This window comes from Malania oleifera, chromosome 6, assembly GCF_029873635.1.
Source record: "Malania oleifera isolate guangnan ecotype guangnan chromosome 6, ASM2987363v1, whole genome shotgun sequence".
In the NCBI taxonomy this organism is placed as follows: Eukaryota; Viridiplantae; Streptophyta; class Magnoliopsida; order Santalales; family Ximeniaceae; genus Malania; species Malania oleifera.
Window position 1 is genome coordinate 52,715,185 of NC_080422.1, and position 20,033 is coordinate 52,735,217.

General features: G+C 35.9%; 1 protein-coding gene across 5 annotated transcripts in view; it reads left to right on the forward strand.

The window, feature by feature from the left end:
* Positions 1-9,638: 9,638 nt before the first annotated feature.
* LOC131157581 (probable ADP-ribosylation factor GTPase-activating protein AGD15) overlaps positions 9,639-20,033 on the forward strand; it is a 47,098-nt gene continuing 36,703 nt past the window's right edge. For 3 of the 5 annotated variants that reach the window (XR_009137286.1, XM_058111849.1, XM_058111850.1), the window contains exon 1: positions 9,639-10,009. Coding sequence is in view for 2 of the 5 variants with exons in the window: in XM_058111849.1 (XP_057967832.1) it covers positions 9,959-10,009 (51 nt within the window). In the remaining 3 variants the exon portion in view is untranslated. The remainder of the gene's footprint in view (positions 10,010-20,033) is intronic. The other 2 variants (XR_009137288.1, XR_009137287.1) reach the window with 1 other exon arrangement.

Genomic DNA, 20,033 nt, shown 5'->3' on the forward strand with positions numbered 1-20,033 from the left:
ATTTGGCTGTAGCTCTTTGGTGATTGGAAGGTATCCTTTAGATATTATCACAAATTGTGGCAAGGATACAATCCAATGGACTAGTAAAATCTCTACCTGATGTGATCGTGGTGTGGTAAATATTTCCTATGGAGGATATGGTGAACCAACCTATGATGATTTTACAAATTAAGTACATAGGGATTTATTTTGGCTATGGTTCAGTGAAAGGCTTAAATCCCTTAATGGATGCCACAAGTTTGATTGAGAGGATGATGTCTATTGATAAGCACTAGATAGATATGGAATTTATGATAACTGGTGCTTATACCTAGAATGATGACCAGATTTTGATTAATGAGATTAGGGTCAAAGGTATATAGACTAGGATGGATCCCTAAAGCTCATCTCTGTGCAATGGACAACAGTTGCTTAACTTAAAATGTTATATGTAAGCATGAGTTAAGCAATTAGAATTAATTATGTGGCAAAGATGCCATGTTCCATTGGAAGTGGATGTGTATTAAGCTTCTACATTTTGAACCTATACCACCTCCCAAGCCTATTGACATTACAAACCCCTAAATCCAATCCTAGGGTCTAAGGAAAAATTAACTAATTTGGTAATTTTAATTTAATTCCATTTTTCCTTAGGTCCTACGGGGTTCTCATTCTTGATTACCCACGCCATCTCCTTATCTAAGCCTCTGACACTTCTAGATGGACAAGTAAATTGAATGTGCCATAACACTTCAGAGAATAAGAAAATTTTGTGTATGCGTGAAAGATGATGCTTATTTATTTGGTTTCTACAAGATGAGGCAGATGAATGACTATGGGTTTTACGTATCAAATTTGACCCCCTTTTGAAATGATTTTTCTTTTTGATTCCTAGGGGTTTATTCTAGTTTTCTTCCTCACTTGTGAATTTGAAAACCATTTCGGAGTAATCTTTAGTTTTCCTTTTTAAGCAAATGATTTTCAAAAATATTTCAACCTTTTTTCCTCTTTAGAGTGGCATGGTATACATTTAATTCTTTTAAGTGTTTTGCCACCCTTTTATTTTCATTCCTTAGGAAGATTTTATGTTTAGGTATCTTACCTAGAAGCTTCTACATTTTAAATAAGGCTTTTTCCAGTCTTTTTTAAAAGAGCATGCTTTCATCATATAATTCAACATATGATTCATCACAAAATTTAACACAATCATTACATGAATCATTACATATGTCATCAATAGGATTATCACAAAATTTAACAGATGATTCATCGCATAATATATTCCGGTATTCTACTTGAGAATCATCAAGTGCATCAATAACAGAATTATCACCACATTCAATGGATGATTCAACACATGAAACAACACAGCATTCAACACACGAATCATCAATTGAGTATACCTCCTGTTTTGTTGATGCATTAGCCCTGTGATTTACCATTTTCAGATCATTTGAACTTGACACTTCCGAAGTGGTGGTCTCCTTTTCCTAGGACTCTCCATATTTCCTTTCCAGCTCACCTCATATATCTTTCACACTCTTACATGCCATAATCTCAATAAAAATGTTAGAATCTAAAGCGTAATATAGAATCTCCATGGCATATGAATTTACATGCACTAAAATAGTGTCATTTTCATTCATTTGCATACAAGTTCCCTTATCAATCACCCGCCAGGTCCTTTAATTCCTAGATTTTATGAAAATGCTCATTCTAAATTTCCAAACCATAAAATCTACACCATAAAACCGTGGAGGATCTGAAAGGGATCGTCCCATACCGAATGAGGATACACCAATGTGAGCCATCTCGATCTTTAGTGAACATTTAAGTGAATGCCACGAGACTCTGATACTAGTTGTTGGAATTGGTGTATTCCCAAGAAGGGGGGTGAATTGGATATTTAAAAAATTCTCCTCTTAAGTTTATCCAAATCAGCAGTATTACGCAACCTGGGGTTTGTTTATGCAATTATAAACCCAATCATTCACAATAATAAATCACAAACATTCAAGTGCGGAAATTTAAATTGTAAAAATTAAAAGTAGACACAAGAAATGTTATCGGGGTTCGGCCAATACTGCCTATGTCTCCGCCTCAACTTGCAAGTCTGAGGATTACCACTATTGTTCACTTAATGGGTGGAGCGGCACCGTTTACAACCAGGTCAAATTACCAAGGCTGACCTCAACCTTTACAAGTTTTCCTTACGGGCGAAGAAGACCCTAGGTCAAATTTATAGGGCTGACCTCAACCTATACAATCCACTCCTTAATAGGCCAAAGTATACCCTCTTCAGGCCTACGCCTAGGATACAATCAATTGACTCAATTTTTTGCATACAAATAAAGTTGCTTCTAATACAAGCAGATTATGTACCAACACACACAAGCAATAACTAATGCACTTCCAAATGATAGATCTAGCTCAGTGAAGATATGTGAACCTACTCTTAAGATATTGTTAATGTGCAATCAAAGTGTGAGAGTGTATGATCAAACTATCTTTGAAACAGTATATAGATATATATAAATCACAAGTAGGGTTTCAAAGATTTCTAATTGAATGATCAAATATCTCAAAAATGATTTTCCAAAATATTAAGCATAAGAGATATTTGTAAAACAAGCTTGTCAAAAAAATATTGGCTTCACAACACAAGACAAGCTTAAGAGTCTTGCAATCAAAATACAAAGACTCACAAGCTAGCAAGATTTTCCCCACCCAATAAATTTATGAACTAAATCTATAGGGAAAATCTTTGGCTTAATTCTCCTTTAAAAAATCAACAATCAACATAACGAAGAGAGTTTAAGCAGTGTAGGATCTCTCAAGATACTCTCACTGTTGGCCTAACTGGGCTTTTTATTCTTATTTTGATGATAACAAAATGAAGGATATTTTAACATGCATTGTTGAGTGGTTTTAATTTAGATCTAAGTAAAAGGACACTTATGACTGATCATGGAAGTAAAAGATCAAAGTCAATCAAATGAAAGCTTCTCAGAACATTGAAGAAATAAAAGATACATGAAGAGCTTAAAGGCTAAGCAGATATTGAAGTAAAGACTAAACCTCAAGAGGCTGCAAGACTTAGTGATTAAGGAGATCATTCTTAGAAGGATATTTGTAAGTACTTCAAGTCATCACTATTTAGATATGTGAAGCTTCTTAAGATACAAAAATTTAGAGACCAGGGCAAAAAAAAAAAAAACTCTTGAACATGTTTTTGAAAAGTCATAATTAAGTTTTTCAAGTAAACTAGATTTTAAAGAAATCAGAAATATAAAATATTTGAAAAGAGAGGACTGCCCAGCCGACTGACTAGTGACCTAGTCGAGTGAGTCAGCTAACTGACTCTGCGAAGAATTTTTGAATTTCAAACTTATGGGAAATTTTTCAAAAATTAATTCTATAATTTAATATTTTTTGAAAAGTTACTTAAATGGAAGATTTTCAAAATTAATTGTAATAACCCAAAAAAAAAATAAAAATAATTAATCAATTAATTAGTTAAACATTATTAAATCAATGTATTAAACAAACAAATAAAAGAAATAGCAGGGAAAAAAATTAATTAAGAGTAATTAGTAATTAATTAATTAATTATTATTAAATTGAATTAATTAAGTTAAGTGAAATGGTGGTTATGTATATATATAAGTTAAGTTAAAGTAAGTCAAAAAAAAAAAAAAAAAGGAAGGATAAAAGAAGATTAAAGAAGCTTACCTGAAGTCCAACAGTCTCTGCCGTCTCCTTCTCTCTTTGCATCTCTTCAGCAGTCTCCGCCGTCTCCGTCTGCGCCTCTCTCTTTCTCCTCTCATTTCTCGACAGATATTTGGCTAATCGGGAAACGAAAGGTGTCATTGGATTCCTAACTTCGCCACCGACATTTCTACTGGAACAGATTTGTCGTCGGAGTGGCGTAGGCACCACTCCTAGGGAAAGTATATTTTCTCTAATTTCTCAATTTCTTGTTAAATTTGTTGTTAAATCAACGATCGGGCACCACCATGGGGTCCTAGTCGTGATCGTCATCATTTTGGCATAGGTAATTTTTCAATTGGGGTTTTCTAAGCCTTACTCCAAAGCGAGAGTGAGATTTGGAAATTTTGATAATTTGACTATATTTAAGGGTATACTTATTTATTGGATATTTAAGGGCCTAAGAAATATTAAAATAGTATTTTATTTAGGATTAATTTAATGGAATTAGGATTTTTGATTCAGGGTCTAGATGAGCGCCGCAGGTATTTTTCGGGGTTTCTGTTGGCGTAGTTCAAGAAACTAGGCAAGGGAAAAAATATATATTAAATTAGAATTTTTATGAATTTAATGAAAAATAAATTGTATTATATGTACGTGTATATGTTTCAGTTTGGGTAAAATGTCAACCATTTAAATTATATTTTTTTCGAGTTTAGGGTTGTTTATTAGATATGTATACATAAAAATGAACTGATGAAAGTAGAAAATATTTTCAGAATAATTATATAAGAAATGAAAGGTATTTTTAGTATATATAAAAATTAAATGTTGGCTGACTTATTTTGCAGGTAGTGTATGAATTTTATTGTTAAATTGTGTGGCATGAGTAAATGTAAGTTCTGTGCAAATATATGTTAAATGTATGAGATTTAGGTTAAGTAAGTAATGCATTGTGAATAAAACATGATATGAACTATGTTGCTTGTGTGTGTTAATGCAACCATGTAAACAGCTGAAAAATACTGGGTAAACAGCTGAAAAATGTTGGGTAAAACAGCTAAAAGATGTTGGGTAAAACAGCTGAAAGATGTTAGGTAAATGTGTAACAGCTGAAAAATGCTGGGTAAAACAGCTGAAGAGATGCTGGGTATGAAATGAAATGAAATGAAAAGGGAAATGAATGAAATGGAAATGAAATGTGAAATATGAACAATGTAAAATGGGAAAGAGTCACTTAAAGTGAAATGAAATGCAATGTTTAAGCTATGAACATGAACGGATGTGTTTGATTGGATAATGACATAAAAGAATGATGTATTATGATATTAGAAATACTTATGTACGTAGAATGTGCTACGATTTGGGCGGGGTGTACTCTTCGCCTGAGGGCTTGCTGAGAAATGCGAGTACACTAGTAGCTTCAGATGTGGCAGTAACTGCATAACGTACTAGGGTAGAGGGAACCTACTTGTATAGGTGAGTAGATTTCTCTATCCTTAGGGCCTTTGCCGGTAAACTATTGTTGAACGGTGTGAGTACAAGATCAATCTAACACTTGAGGGCTTACTGAGTAAGGTGAGTGCTCTGGTATGCTTTATTAGTGACCTTAGGATTGCCTAAATATCAGAGTAGAGGGGTGCTACTTGTATGGACGGGTAATCACCCCTATCCTCGGGTGATCTCGTGGGTTAAATCTTTTGCATATGTGCTTGATTAGGATCAGAGAATGATTTCAGAAATTGTGTTAACAATTTTCAAATGTTAAATAATATGTTATATATAAACTCATGCTAGCCACACACTGTGTTTAATATATTGTTTCTTCCTTTACTAAGATGTGTCTCACCCGAATATGAATTTATCTTTTTCAGGATTTCCTTAAGATCGAGCTTTGAGAGTTCAAGGTTTTTATAGCATTATTGGGAAATAGAAAAATAAAAGGGTATATTTCTATAAATTTGGGATGTATAAAATTTGTGTTTTATGTTTTAAGTCTTCTAGATATTATGAATGGTTGTGAAACATACTGGTATTGTGAATACTAAATAATTTTGGGAGATATGTGTATATATGGGAACACAGGTGGATGCATGATTTATTATGGTGTGTAGATGGATGTAGAAAACTCTAGTATTATATTTGTTGAAAGATTGTAGTTATGTTTTCCGCTGCGTATATGTTGATTATAGATTATCAAGGATTTTATTAGGTATAACGCGCCGGACCCGGGTTTAAGGGTTTGGGGCATTACATTAATTCTATAATTTAATATTTTTTGAAAAGTTATCTAAATGGAAGATTTTCAAAAAATAATTCTATAATTTTATATTTTTTGAAAAGTTACCTAAATGCTTCATGTTAAATGACGAAACTTTTCCTTAAAAAGGTCTATAAATACCTCCCTTACTAAATGAAGAATACATTCAAGTAATACATGATTTTTATGCTAAAACTCTCCTAAAGCTCATTCTTGATCACACCTTTGCTGGGGGAAAACTCTACGAAATTGTTAAATTAAAAATGGGTTCTGATTCTGAGTTGCATCTAAAATTCTTATATCAATAAGAAAGAAACTTTGGTGACTTCTAAACCTTGAGTTTTACTTTTTCTATTTAGTTTTAGTTTTGAAGTACAATTTGAGATTTAACTTGTACAACTTGCTCTGTATTTGAGAGTGTTTTGTACGCAGATATCCATTCCTTTCTACTTGGTCTTTGACGGTTCAAGGTATTGTTGGATATTTGGACTAAACATAGGTTGTTGCTTGGAGAGGTTTATCTTCCTGAAAAGAAGGTTGGTTATTGTAAAGGTTTTTGTTCCAACCAGAAAGAATAAGGTATAGTGAAATCCTTAGGTTGTTGACCTAAGGTGAGGACGTAAGCTGGGGTAGCCGAACCTCGTAAAAATAGCGGTGTCGCTCTCTTTTCCTTACTCTTTTTAAATTTCAGCAAAAATATAAACTGCGTGAATGTTGTAATTCTTTCAATTATAAAAACAACGCATATTGGAAATTAAATAAACCAAAGCCTAATTTGTTCTTGGGCTTGCAGAAATCGAAAGAGAGTACGTTGGTTAATCAATTATTTGTGGAAACCATAAGGGAGTACGTTGATTGGTTAACAACCCAAAACCTATTAGCTAAAGGTTTATTTAAATTCTGATCTTGAAAAAGTGTTTGAATGTTATTTTAATCCTCAGTTCAAAAGCCAACCACAAGACTTGCACATTCATAATCAGGGTTGCTGAATATTGCAAAACTAATATTAATTACTTGTATGATGTTTGTTTGACTTGAATGGTTATTAAATTGGTTGTTGTGGTTGCGGATTGAATAGTTGAAGTAAGTGTTTGTGTAGACTGCCTAATCAATAAGAATTTTAAGAAGTTTTTAAAAGATTGTAAAAAATCAAGAACTTTTAAAAAGACTCTAATTTTTTTTTTAAATAACCCAATTCACCCTCCTCTTGGGACTACACCTTAGGTTTCACTCACTCAAAAGGATTTTGCAATAGAATGATCAATGAAAGAGTATTTGACTTAGTATGGGAAGATAAAGCTCTCAAATTTTTAGAGGAAATTTTAGCTAATCAAATCTCTAATCTCTTGTTAATCTTGCAAATGAGCCCATATTTATAGACATGCCTAGAAAAATAACCGTTGGGGACATCAGGGGAATTTTTAATTTTTTTAAAAATGTGTTTGATAAAATTAACCCTGTTTTACTCCAATTAACAGCGGTAAAAATTAGGCCAACCAGAGAGATTCGATCGACCAAGCCATAAGCTCGGTCGCCCGAACAGATACATGAGAAAAGGTGAAATTTCCATGTTCAAGTGCCTAAAAATAAGTTTGGTCTGCTGGCCAAGGCGATTTTCCAAAGTGTCTAAGGTTCGGTCGCCTGAGCTTAAGTTCGATTTGCTGAACTTCTTAGTTCGTCGCCCGAGGGTATTTTGAACATGAGGTTTGGGCGCTCGAGTTGGTGAAAAAGTTAGGTTTAAATGTTTGGTCAACCGAGGACACTTAGTTCAAATAGGTTCGGTCGCCCGAAGTTAGGTCAACACTTTTGACTTTTCTACGTTTGGTCGACCAAGGCGTTTTCAACGCGCAAGTTTGGTCGCCCGAAACCCTTACACACTTAAGCCTAGGTTTGATTGAGAGTATAATTTTACCCCTATTTTCACAAATATGATTTGTAAGTTTAAAGGGATTTTCCATAAAGTCTTGTCTAGGGTTTTTTGATTAACCTACGATCTGTCGACGACATTATTGAGCTTATAGTTCTACCATGCATTCAGATGCATTAATTATTACAAACCTTGCATTATTATTACAGACCCAAAAGATAAAATGAAATATAAAAATACAACTTGAAACAGACAAGGGCTTCATGCTCTCCTCCTCGGCAATTCCATGGATTGCACTGAATGATGTGCTCATTTGAGTGCTTCTCGACTACCATTTCTCATTTGTCATCCATGCTTAGAAAAGTAAACCTGCTCAAATACTCAAAACATACAGATGAGATACTGTGGTTTGTCATAATCAAAACAGGGATCTGACCAAAAAGTCAACATACCTGCACTTTACATTTCATGTCTTTAAGTTCCATGCATTTTTACTTCTTTGATTGTGATGAGACCCTAGGGTATAGGATAACATAGCCAGGGATTCAGTCACTTATACGTAATAGGCTACGATTCATGTACGAGGTGTTCTCGTGATCGCTAGATAGGGTATACCCTGGTTCCCAATCATGCTCCAGACGATTGGTGCACCTTTGCTACCCTATGCCACTCGAATAGTTTACTTAACTATTTAACCTAGTATGGATAGCTGACTGGACATAACTCTCGCACATGACAACCTAAGCTTGATTCATGATCCGATATCCACTTTGTGGGAGTAGTGTGAATATAATTTTACTTGCTTTTATTAGTTGATAGAAACACCTTCAAAATCATACCTTTTTCCCTTTTCACACAAAGCGTAGTAAACTAGGCTAGAAGTGATAAACAACTGCACTAGAATCCTTGAGGATTGACACCCGACTTACTCATTGTTCTACTGAACTTGAGATTAGTTAGGTTATAAATTTTATCTTTGGTAGTTAAGGACTTAAGTCTTGTCGAGCCTACCAAGATGCTTGCCTAATGAGAATGTTTTTGTTTGGTTCGTTTTATAAGATTCTTAGGAATGTACACAAGATTCTCATATTAATGTTTGATTGAATATGAGAATCTTAATAGGTATTTAAAAAAGATGACCATTACACGCTTGATATGCATGACACTCACAATTATTCCAAAATGCCCTTACACCCTTTAATTCTTTATTTTTTTTACAATTTTTTGAAAATTATAAAAATAAAGAGCCACGAAACTCACAAATAGTGTGTGCCCATGACTAGTAATAGCATAATATAATTTCATACGATTTGAAGTCTTTTAAATAGTCATTAGTATTTGTTAACTAAGTTTTTTTTTTTTTTAAAAAAACTATTCAAAATTTTATGGAATAATTGAATTATGAATTTTTATATAAATTAAATATTATTAATGTAGTGTAGATATTTTCAGGGCAAAAGAGACTCACCTCCTCTAGGTTGACAAAAAGATAAAAACTTCTTTTAATGTTTTTAAAATGTCAAAAATTTCTTTTGAGATTTTAAAAATGTCATAATCTCTCATGAGTTTTGTTAAAATCACATAAATCTCTCCTAAAAAATTTATTTTTTTTATAAAATATATAAAAAAATACTTGTACTATTTTTGACAACTCTTAGGGGAGTTTTTTGAAATTTTTAAAATTTTAGGAGAGAATTTTTAAATTTTGAAAATTGAAGTCGTTATTTTTTTATCCAACAAGTTAGTATCTTTTGTTGATAGTCTTATAGTGATAAAAATGTTAGTTATGCCTATAAGTACCAAAGTTGATTTAGATCGTGGCTTCCACTCCAAATTGGAATGTGGACGTGATGGAGGAGGGGTCATTTCCCAACGGATTACCTTTGAATCTGCGGAGCCGTTCGCTCCGCTACTCTGTGACTACTCTCTTTGGGAGAGGCAGAGGGGGAGAGAGAGAGAGAGAGAGAGAGAGGTGTTCCACCTTGAGCACCTCGTCTTGGTTTTGGTTGAATTCAACATTTCTCTCTTCTCTCTCACCCTCCCTCTCTCTGTAAAATCTGCGGCCTTCTTCGCTTTGGGTGCTTCCTTCTGAAATCGATTAGCTAATCCGTTGTGAAGAGTCCAGAGCGACGGAGAAGGCAAGCATGAACGAGAAGGCGTCGGTGTCTAAGGAGCTTAACGCTAAGCATGCCAAGGTTTTTCATTCTTCGCTTTCTTATCTTCTGTATACGTGTACACAACAAGAAGAACGGCGTAACATCCATTTAACATTTGCTTTTTTTTTTTTAAATGAAACTTAATTCGTCGCAAAAAAAAAAAGAAAAAACATGTATGGCAAGTGAGATGGGATTCCATAGCTTGTTAGAATCTTTAGGTGTGGACAGATCCTACTATTTCTGAGATGCTACGATTACTCATGAAAAATTCTTTTGAAGAATGTAGGTGGTTTAAAATTTATCACTTTCAGATTTCCATGTTTTTCTATTTTCCTTTGTGAATTAATTGTTTGTTTTTGGCTGTCAGATTCATATTTCAAAAGCCCAAAATCATTGGTATCCTCCTCACTTTACCAAACCCTCAGTTTCTTGTTCGTCTTCCCATTTACATTGCTCGTTTAGCCTCTTTTATATGGGAGCATTTTTTGCACTTCCTGACCCAAGCCTCGTTAAAAAATGAGTTGAGGTGGGAAGCACACCGTCATCATGCACAGCCGGAGGGGGGTTGGTTGGCTTTGCAAATCCCTGATTTCAGGCCTCTTGGTTAGCTATGTCATTAGAATTTGCAAGAAAAATCTTGATTGAAGATAGTGTGCCATATATGAACTTTTTAGTTTAAGAGGAAAATCTTCACCATATAATTTTTACAAAAGCGTGGTATTTTTAGTTTAATTCTTAGCCAGCATAAGTAGGAGGCTGGGTTCCAATTATTTCTGTGTCGCAATGTCATTTAAAATAAAAATAAAAATTATTGCATTACATGGGAATTCAACACTAATATTGTAATTTGGGTTCGATTAAAGAAGCTATTTTGGCAAGAGGGTAGCTGACATGGCTGGCAAGGAGATGGTTATGCAGATGGATTCTAGAGAAAAAAAAAACATGTAAATAAAAGTTATAGGTATGGAACAGTGAATTGAGGTCATTTTGATGTTATGTGTTGAGCAAATAATTTACATGAGCATGGACTTTTTTTAAAAATAAATTTTAGCAGAAATAAATATATTATCATAGAGATGAAAAAAATGTTTGACAAAATTAGAATTCAACCATAAACCCCTAGGCTAAGACTATGCTATGAGAGAAAAACATTTTAGGCATTGAGAGCCGGGGAGCAACTTCTAAAATCGATAATCAGGTCATCAATGATGGAAGGGGGAGCACAAAGAGCATATAGTGTGTTCAGTGTTGACAAGTTTGTGTAAAACATCCATCCTAGTGGCTGAATGTCTTGGGCTCTATTGTGGGAAAAAAGGAATATTTGGTGATGGCAACCAATTTGGTTACCAATGAATTCTTATTGATTGAATTTAAATTACAAGATGTCTTCTCCTAATATATACAAAAGCTAAGACATAAAATCAGCAAGGTTAAGACATAAAATCAGCAGTTAGATCCAGAAACCAGCTTTGCCGAAAATCAGCTCCAGAAAAACAGCAAGCTGCTCCTCCAGCTTTGCTGAAAATCAGCTCCATAAAATCAGCAAGCTCTGACCCACATTTAATGCATCCTGATTTTCCTCCTGATTTCCCTCTGGTTTCCTTAATACTCCCCCTCAAGATGGAGAAGCTATAGAGTGGATTCCCATCTTGTTCAGTAAATGATGAAATTGTCTAGAACGGACTGCCTTGGATAAAATATCAGCAACTTGTAAATTTGTAGAAATGTGAAATAGTTTCAATAAACCTTCTTGAATCCTTTCCTGAACAATGTGGCAGTCAATCTCGATATGCTTCGTTCTTTCATGTACATGGGATTGGATGCAATATAAATGGCAGCTTGATTATCGCAAAATAATTGAACAGGTTGTGATCGTTAAATATAACAATTAGCCAATTAATCTTTTGTACTCTTTTAGATCAGCAAGTTCAGGTCCTTCTTCCTCGTTAAGCTTCAAATTTTGTTCCATTGGAAATTGAATGGATTTTGCTCCAATTAACCCACATTCTTGTAAGATTTCTAATGCGTATTTTCTTTAGCATATGGAAATCCCTTTTGAGCAGCGGGCTATCTCTATCCCTAGAAAAAAATTTCAACTTCCCAAAGTGTTTCAATTTGAAGTGTTTTTCAAGATCCTCTTTCGAGTGTTGAATATCGATCTCATTATCTCTTCCTATCACCATGTCATCAACATAAACAATCATGACAGTGAAAGAAGTATTTTTTCTTTTGAAAAACGGTGAGTAGTCGGCTTTGGATTGTGTGAACCCAATTTTGGTGATAACCGAAGTTAACTTGTGATTCCATTGGCTTGAAGCTTGTTTCAAACCATAAAGGGACTTTTTTTAGCTTGCATACACGATTGTCCCCCTCTCTACCATATCCCGGTGGTAATGACATGTAGATTTCCTCTTCCAAATCACCATAGAGGAAAGCATTATTGACGTCGAGATGGTAGAGGGACCAACCTTTAGAGGCGGCAGTGGCCAATAGGCAGTGGATGGTAGACATTTTTGCAACCGGGGAAAAAGTCTCGAAGTAATTTTCCCCTTCCTTCTGTGTACATCCCTTTGCTATGAGGCATGCCTTGTGTCTTTTAATGGTACCATCCATTTTGTATTTTGTTTTGAACACCCATTTGCATCCCACGACCTTTTTGCCTTTGAGTAATGCAGTAAACTCCCAAGTGCTGTTGTCTTCAAGGCCTATTAGCTAATTCTGCATAGCCATTTGCCAATGAGGATGCTGGGTGGCTGTGGCAAAAGAGGTGGGCTCGGGTTCCATGGTGATGGCTAAGCTGAAACTACGGTAAGCCGGGGACATGTTATCATAATTGAGGACATAGGAAAGGGAATGAGATTTACCTTCAACCATTTCCTGTACAACAGGAGAACCATGTGGCACTGCTAGAGAAGTAACAAGTCAGCAATGGAAATCCCGGAGATAGCCAGGTTGCTGTCTTTGTCTGGTGGATTTTTCAGTATAAATTTATTATGAACAGTTAATAGGCCTTATTAACTCAATGTGCCACATGACAAAAGTGGAGAGAGGGACCAACACACATTTAAAAGGTAGATTGATCCTTTCCCCACTTAATGCCATTTATTGGATTCCCAAAATAGACTTGATGCCCACAGCGTCAATCTCGTTTTAGCTTTAAAAGGGGAGACTTGCTTTGATACTAATTGTCACAAGGTGGTAGATTTCCAAGGCCACAAGGAACCTCCCTTGCCTTGATTTGCATAAAATGTGATGTTGTCACGCCCATGCAGTGCCATGACCACCCCAAGTTCAATCCAAACAGAGCTAAGGGAAGTGATTCCATACACTACTCGATTCAGATATACAAAGGATCAACGCCTCTCAATAGCCTAATTGGGTATGAGATTGAGACTGCAACACCTAAGAGTATACCCAATCTGTGAAGACTCGGAAAAGTAAAAAAAAAAAAAAAATTATTTCATTTATTAATTTATTAATTAAATAATAATTATTAATTAAATAATATAATATAATAATATTATAATATTATATATACGCATATATCATTCCTTCGTGATATTAGTTAGGAAATGAAATCAGAGGCAGAACCCCCGCTCCTATGCTGCGCCATCTCTTTCTCTCTCCTCACGTCTCCGTCTCTCTCTCTCTTCTCGATTTTCTCGGCCAAACGTGCGCCGATTGGAGAACGGAAAATACCTCTGTGTTCCATTCTCCACCATCGACATTTTAACTAGAGTGGATTTGTCGTAGGAGCGTCGTAGGCACCACTCCTGGGATAAGGTAATCTCTCTCTCTCTCTCTCTTTCTCAATTTTTCCTTAAATCTTTAGTCAAATCGACAATCGGACACCACCACGGGGTCCTAGCTTCGATCCTTGTTATTTTGATCGGAGCAGATTTTTAATTTGGGTTTCCTAGGCGCCACTTCAAGACTAGGGTAAGGATAGTGGAATTATACCCATTAATAATTTTTAAAGTTTAATTAGTATTGGGAGTGTGTGGGCCTAGGAAATGTTAAAATAATTGTAATTCTGGGGCTGAGTTAATTGAATTGGGGAAAATGTGATTTCATGGTTTTGAGTTCCGAACGCCTCAGGTGTGGATTTAGGGATTTTAGCAAGCCTTTTAGTAAGCAAGTAAGGGGAATAAATCATGACAGTTATTTTTGAAAACTACTGGTTGAGTAAATATGCGAGAATGAGATTATGATATATTCATTGTGATAATTATAATATGAATATCAGGTGAAAAATTGTGTGGCATAAGGAATTTTGAAATAATAAATTTATACTGGGAATAAATTGGCTAGACAAAGACAGCAACCTGGGTAATGATCCTAAGACAGCAACATGGCTATCTGAGGCAAGTATTGTGGCCACACAAAAGACTATCTTGTGAAAATCAGGATGCTTGATTGTACTCTATACCCTTGATGGGGGGATAAGGGTTGATTTGTCAAAATTAAGATGATGAGAATACCTTGTGCACTTGAGGCAAGTACTGTGGCCACATTATGGAATTTCTCCTATTTTGGTTAGCGGTTGAGTTTGGAACTAAAATGATGATCCATTGAGACTTTGTGGTGTCCTTGTTCCATAGGCAGAGGTGATATTCTTGGATCTAATGGAAGGGGATGGATGTTGGGATATCACCAAGGGTGTCTTTCATTGAACTTGTTAAGTTTAAACTTGTAAAGAGCAGTGAGATTCTTGGATTTATGAGAAAGAAAGAGTTGTGAAAGCCTAGGGATAGATAATCCTCAAGCCACATATGTGTGGCTCTATGTTGGTCATAGTGGTGACAATGACAAAATAACCTAGTGGGTTGTGGATTTGAAGGGAACCATGCATGTTGCTTGGAGGACTTTATTGGAATCCTATAAGGTCCTTGTGATTCGAATTCCAATGGAAACACAATTGAAAACTACATTTATGGAATTAACGATTAAGCGCTTATACGTTGTTAGCATGTGAGCCTTATCTTTACTTGTGTCAAAAAGCAACATGGTGCGGTTTGCCAAAGGGCATTTGAGCCATGTCGCCAAGGGGCACATGAGCCATTGTGGCTAGGGGGCATTTGATCCATGTCGCCAAGGGGCACATAAGTTGTTGTGGCTAGAGGTCCTTTTGTGTTTGTTGTTGTTGTGCAGGTGACTTCTAACACAACTTGGCTAAAAGTTAATCCGTTTATATGGAAAGATTTGAGTTGGAGCATTGGAAAGCCAAAGGGTAGTGTTATTAGAAATTAGCCATGGAGGGCTATGATTAAGACTAGTGTCAGATGGCAATTGAAATTTGAAATGTTGAGTGCCTTCTTGGTTTGATAATTGAATGTCAGAGGATGCAGAAGATTGAAACCAATAATGAGTGTTGGCACTTGAGGTGGGAGCTAAACTATTAAGCCCTGAGGATTTGAAAAGTGAATTTGAGCATTTATTTGGCTCTTGTCTAGAATGAATAATCGACTTCTAGACTATGTGGTTCATGAGGACAATGGATACACTAAAATGATCATTGATCCTTTGTATGATTGAGAGGTGAATGGTATCACTTCCCTTAGCTCCAACTAGAATAAACTTGGTGTGGTCTAGCCGCTGCATAGGCATGACTCTATCACATTTTAGGTAGACCAAGGCAAGGGATGTTCCATGTGGCCTTGAAAATCTGTCGCCCCGTAACAGTTGAAATCTAACACACCTAGGTCTCTCCTTGGAAATCCTTGGGATGGAATGCCAAAAACAAGCTTTGGCATTGTACTTGGCATGGTAGCCCTAAAATTGTGAGATTGTTAGATTTAGAAAGCCTTTGGGATGTGAAATTATTCTTGAAGTATAATTTTGGGAATGAGCCTTAACGGTGTAGTTGGTGTGGGAACCTTATCTACCAGTGATGGAAAAGTGGAAGGAAAACAATGAGGCCATCGATATAATATTGGTAGAATAACGATTTTAGAATGGAACTCCTTGCACCTAAAAGGAAGTTGTGCATCAACCTCCAGGTTATGGTATTAGATTAGTGTATCAAAAGCAAATTGAGATGGATTCTCGACCACAAATTGAGATATTCCTTGGTGCTTAAGTGGTGTGGGTCTCAATTAATTTCAAGAGTTGGATCAGCTTTGGGAAGGGTTTTGCATCAATAAATCAAAAGATGAATCTTCTCCTTCTGGTAAGGGAGTTTGGGTTTCAAAGGACAAGAAGAAATGCGAATCTATATCAAGGATTATTGAGGTAGAGTTCTAGGAGGTATGTTTTCTATCTGTGGAACATGTTGTAATAAGGATGGGTGATGACTAGAAAGGTTGAGCAATGTTCTTGGACATGGTGATCTCATTGAGAAATCAAAGATCAAAGAGTGGTTTTCAAAGGAAGTTGAATGTCAGTATGGTCAGAGTTTGCTAGAGCACTTTGTGTTCAAGAATGTGTTCCACGAGGCTCATAAGAATAGAATTTGTGCTTTGTGCTACTTTTGGAAGATACAAATTAGTGTGTCGTGTAATAATGGGTTACAAGAGCTCAGTTGGTCTAAGAGTTCTTACTTGGGGTTACAGAAGTTCAGCAAAAGAAAAATGTGCGTGCTAATCAATGAGGATGTTGATAAGGTGGAGAGTGGTAAGATGTCATGGTGCTAATTCTTGTATCTACGACACATGTCAAAGGGCTTGTTAGGCAACCTTGAATGGTTACGGTGTTCATGTCGGATGGGTTGGGGAAGGAACTTCGGTTAACATGAATTCAATTATAGAGAAATCATTGGATGTTTTTTCAATATCGTTGTGACGTGTTGTGGATCTAGATTCTAGACAATTGCCTTGGTGGCATTCTTGAGCTGTGATGCATGATCATTAGATCCACGGTTACTTGCACATGAATGATAGTGCGAAAGAGAGATTACTTTTGGGAGAACACCAAGTGAGCGGCCTACCGACCCCAATATCCCTTTTAGTTACTAAGTGAGCACCCTATGGAGAGATCAAGGGTGGGCTTTTGACATCCTTAAGGGGTCTCTTGGGCTTCTATGTGGGATTGAAAGCTCCATGGACGACTCATTAGAGAATGAAGTTGTGCATCACTCCCGACCCAAACGTTGAGACTCACACTCAAGTTGGCCCTTAGGTATTCTCTTGGCATCATCTCAAAACCACTTGGACTATTTAGGGGTGTTGATACTTTGTATATATGACTTGAGTAGTGTATGTTGTCACTACCCTCAGGTCCAACTAGTAGGTGGTAGGTGGCAAGTATACTTACATGAGGATTGTTCTGTGAGGATGATAGTTAGCCCTAGTGCTAGTAGAATGTGATTTTAACACGCTTAGTATTCAAATCATGGTTCCTTCGTGTCCATCTCATTTGGGACGATGGGTTATCGTGACATGAGACTTGACTACTAAAGTGGATATTAGAGTGTTTTCATAAATGAGGATGCGTGCGGCTAGACTAGACTTTGTGTGGTTTTATTCTCGCACGGGTATGACTCCATTGTGTTTTAGGCAAATTAAGGCAAGGGTGGTTCCTTCTGGCTTTAATGCCCCGTGACTCACAGCACCTAATGTCTTTCAATGCCTAAAACCTTTACCATCAAGTTTGGTTCACACATGCTAAAACTTCACATCATGAAGGGCCATATTGCACTAGTTGTAGCACACAAGCTTGGCCAACTAGCTAGTTAAACTACAAACTCACCAAAAGAACATGTTTACAAGCATTGAATACAATATATACCATAAGCGGTAACCAAACATAAAGTGAACACAAAAGTCAAGGAATAAGCATTAAAAAGCAATGCAATTAATCTTATTACACTTCCATAGGCAAGTAGGCTAAATACATTTACAATTGCTAATGAATTCTACAAACCTTTCGAAACATCAATATGACCAAGCGATCATACTCCCTTTTTTCTCTAAGGCCATTACTTTAGTAAAGAATAAACCTTACACTAGTTTTAACATGATGCTACCCACCCAATGTGCACAAGACAAGCAGTCACAAACAAGCATTAGGCCATAATCAAGCTTGGCTTGTGACATTCTCCCCTACTTATGCGGTTGACGTCCTTGTAGCCTTTGATGCTAAGCACCCTTCAACTTTATGCATGGAAGGATGCATGTCTGCCACTAACATCTAGCTGACTTCTATCATTAAAGCCCTTCTACTTCATTAAGAGCTCATTCCATTGTCACCTTGATGATGTGAGCTCTCTAGACGATCTTTCCAACTTCACGTGTTAGATTATGAAGTGTACAATGGTGTTCTTCATTATTAACATTGAATGGGGTGAGGCAACTAACATAAACACAGGGTGCACCTTCAAAATTGGACAAGTATAGGGAAAAAGAGGGCCCAAACATCCCTGTTGGATGCCAAAGTAAGCTTCTTTTAAGTTGAGGAGCATTTTTGGAAGAGGAGAAAGAAGAAAGCCCTAGCCTTGCCCTATTTAAATGAACTTAAGGTTCAAGGAAAGGGGGTGATTGGAGGCAAAGGAAATGCGTTGAGCACAAAGGAGGGTTGCACACCCCAGCTAGGGAGAGGGAAGAGAGAAAGGAAGAAAGGAAGAAGGAGACTATTGGAATCGGAGAAACTGATGCGCAAAAATGTGGGATTTCCAAAAGATTCAAAGCACCGAGATACAAGGTAGGTCCACTAATCTTGTTTTCTAATTAAAATCCAACATTTTGTATGTCTAAAATCGGTATTGTGGCCGAAGATGATGATCCAACAAGGGAGAAGGTAAGATTGCTTAAAGTTAGGGCTTGGCTTGGTTTTATTGAAAGCTCGAATTTTTATGTCTTAAAGCTCTAATTTTCTCTACCATGAAGTCTTGGTTATGTAAAATAATTGATTTTTAGGGGTTTTAAGGAGAGAGACAACAGAGAGAGCTTATCAGAACTTCCTTGGTTGAAAAAAGGGAGAGGAGAGTAGAGTTTGGAAAGAATGTGTTTTTACGTGCATGGCATGTCCTAAGGGTAGAGAATAGGTTAAAAACGAGTCCTATGGTCTAAATAGGTGGAAGACAGGTCAGAAAACCCACAAAACGCCCAAAATCCGATCGTCGTCATGGTCACTGGCAAAGGCCAGCCACGCTTAATATAGGTTGATTTTTGTGAGTTTTTGGACAATTTTTTGGTTGGAAAAGATTCTTGGGGTCAAGAGAAGTTAAATGGAGAAAAAAAAAAAAAAAAAACAGCGCCCAATTTGGAGTTCAAATTGAAGGAGGTATGATGATTTTAAGTTGATAGGGTTCCAACATCTTCTCTGGTGTCTCATCAAAGGAGAAGACTAAAGAAGATCTCTAGCCGGCACCCCCCTTGCATGCGCTGTGCATGCCAGTCCGGCTGTTTTTTTATTTTTTTATTTTAATTTGCTTATTCATTTCATTTAATAATATTTTTAAATTTTTAAAAATTGATAACAAATACTTTTCAATTGCCAAACAAAATATGAAAAAATAGGGGGCAGCCTAGAAAAATTTCTACTTTATTTTTAAAATGTTATATATATATATATATTTCTTTTAATTGGGTTGTCCCTAATTGTAAAAAACATTTTCTTTTGATTTTTTTTCTAATTTTCTATTCAATAATTTTAGGAATCTCTTTTAAAATAGTTAGGTATTTTTTATTCCTTTCAAATATATTTTTATAATTTTTCTCATATTTTCTTGTGTTCTTCACCGTTATAAATTAATAAAAATTCATAAAAATTGCAGACAAATCTTGAAAAACATTGAAAATTATCAGAAGAGGTTTTTATTTCAATCCTAGGGTTTTCCAAGTGTTTTGAGTGGGTTTTCATCTTTGTTTGAACACACGAGTCAAAAAAATGCAAAATCCCAAACCTTGGTGTCCCCTGATCCCATATTTTGCGCGCTATTATCAATATATGAATTATAAAGTGATTTAGGTCAAAATGCAGTGGGAATTATCGCATTGATTGTTCACTTTGAAGCATGTGTTGATTTAGAATGTGTGCATAGATTCAATGATGTATATGGGCCTTATGCTGAGGTTTAACTTGCGTGGATTGGCGCTTGGTTTATTATCTTATATGAGAAGGGATT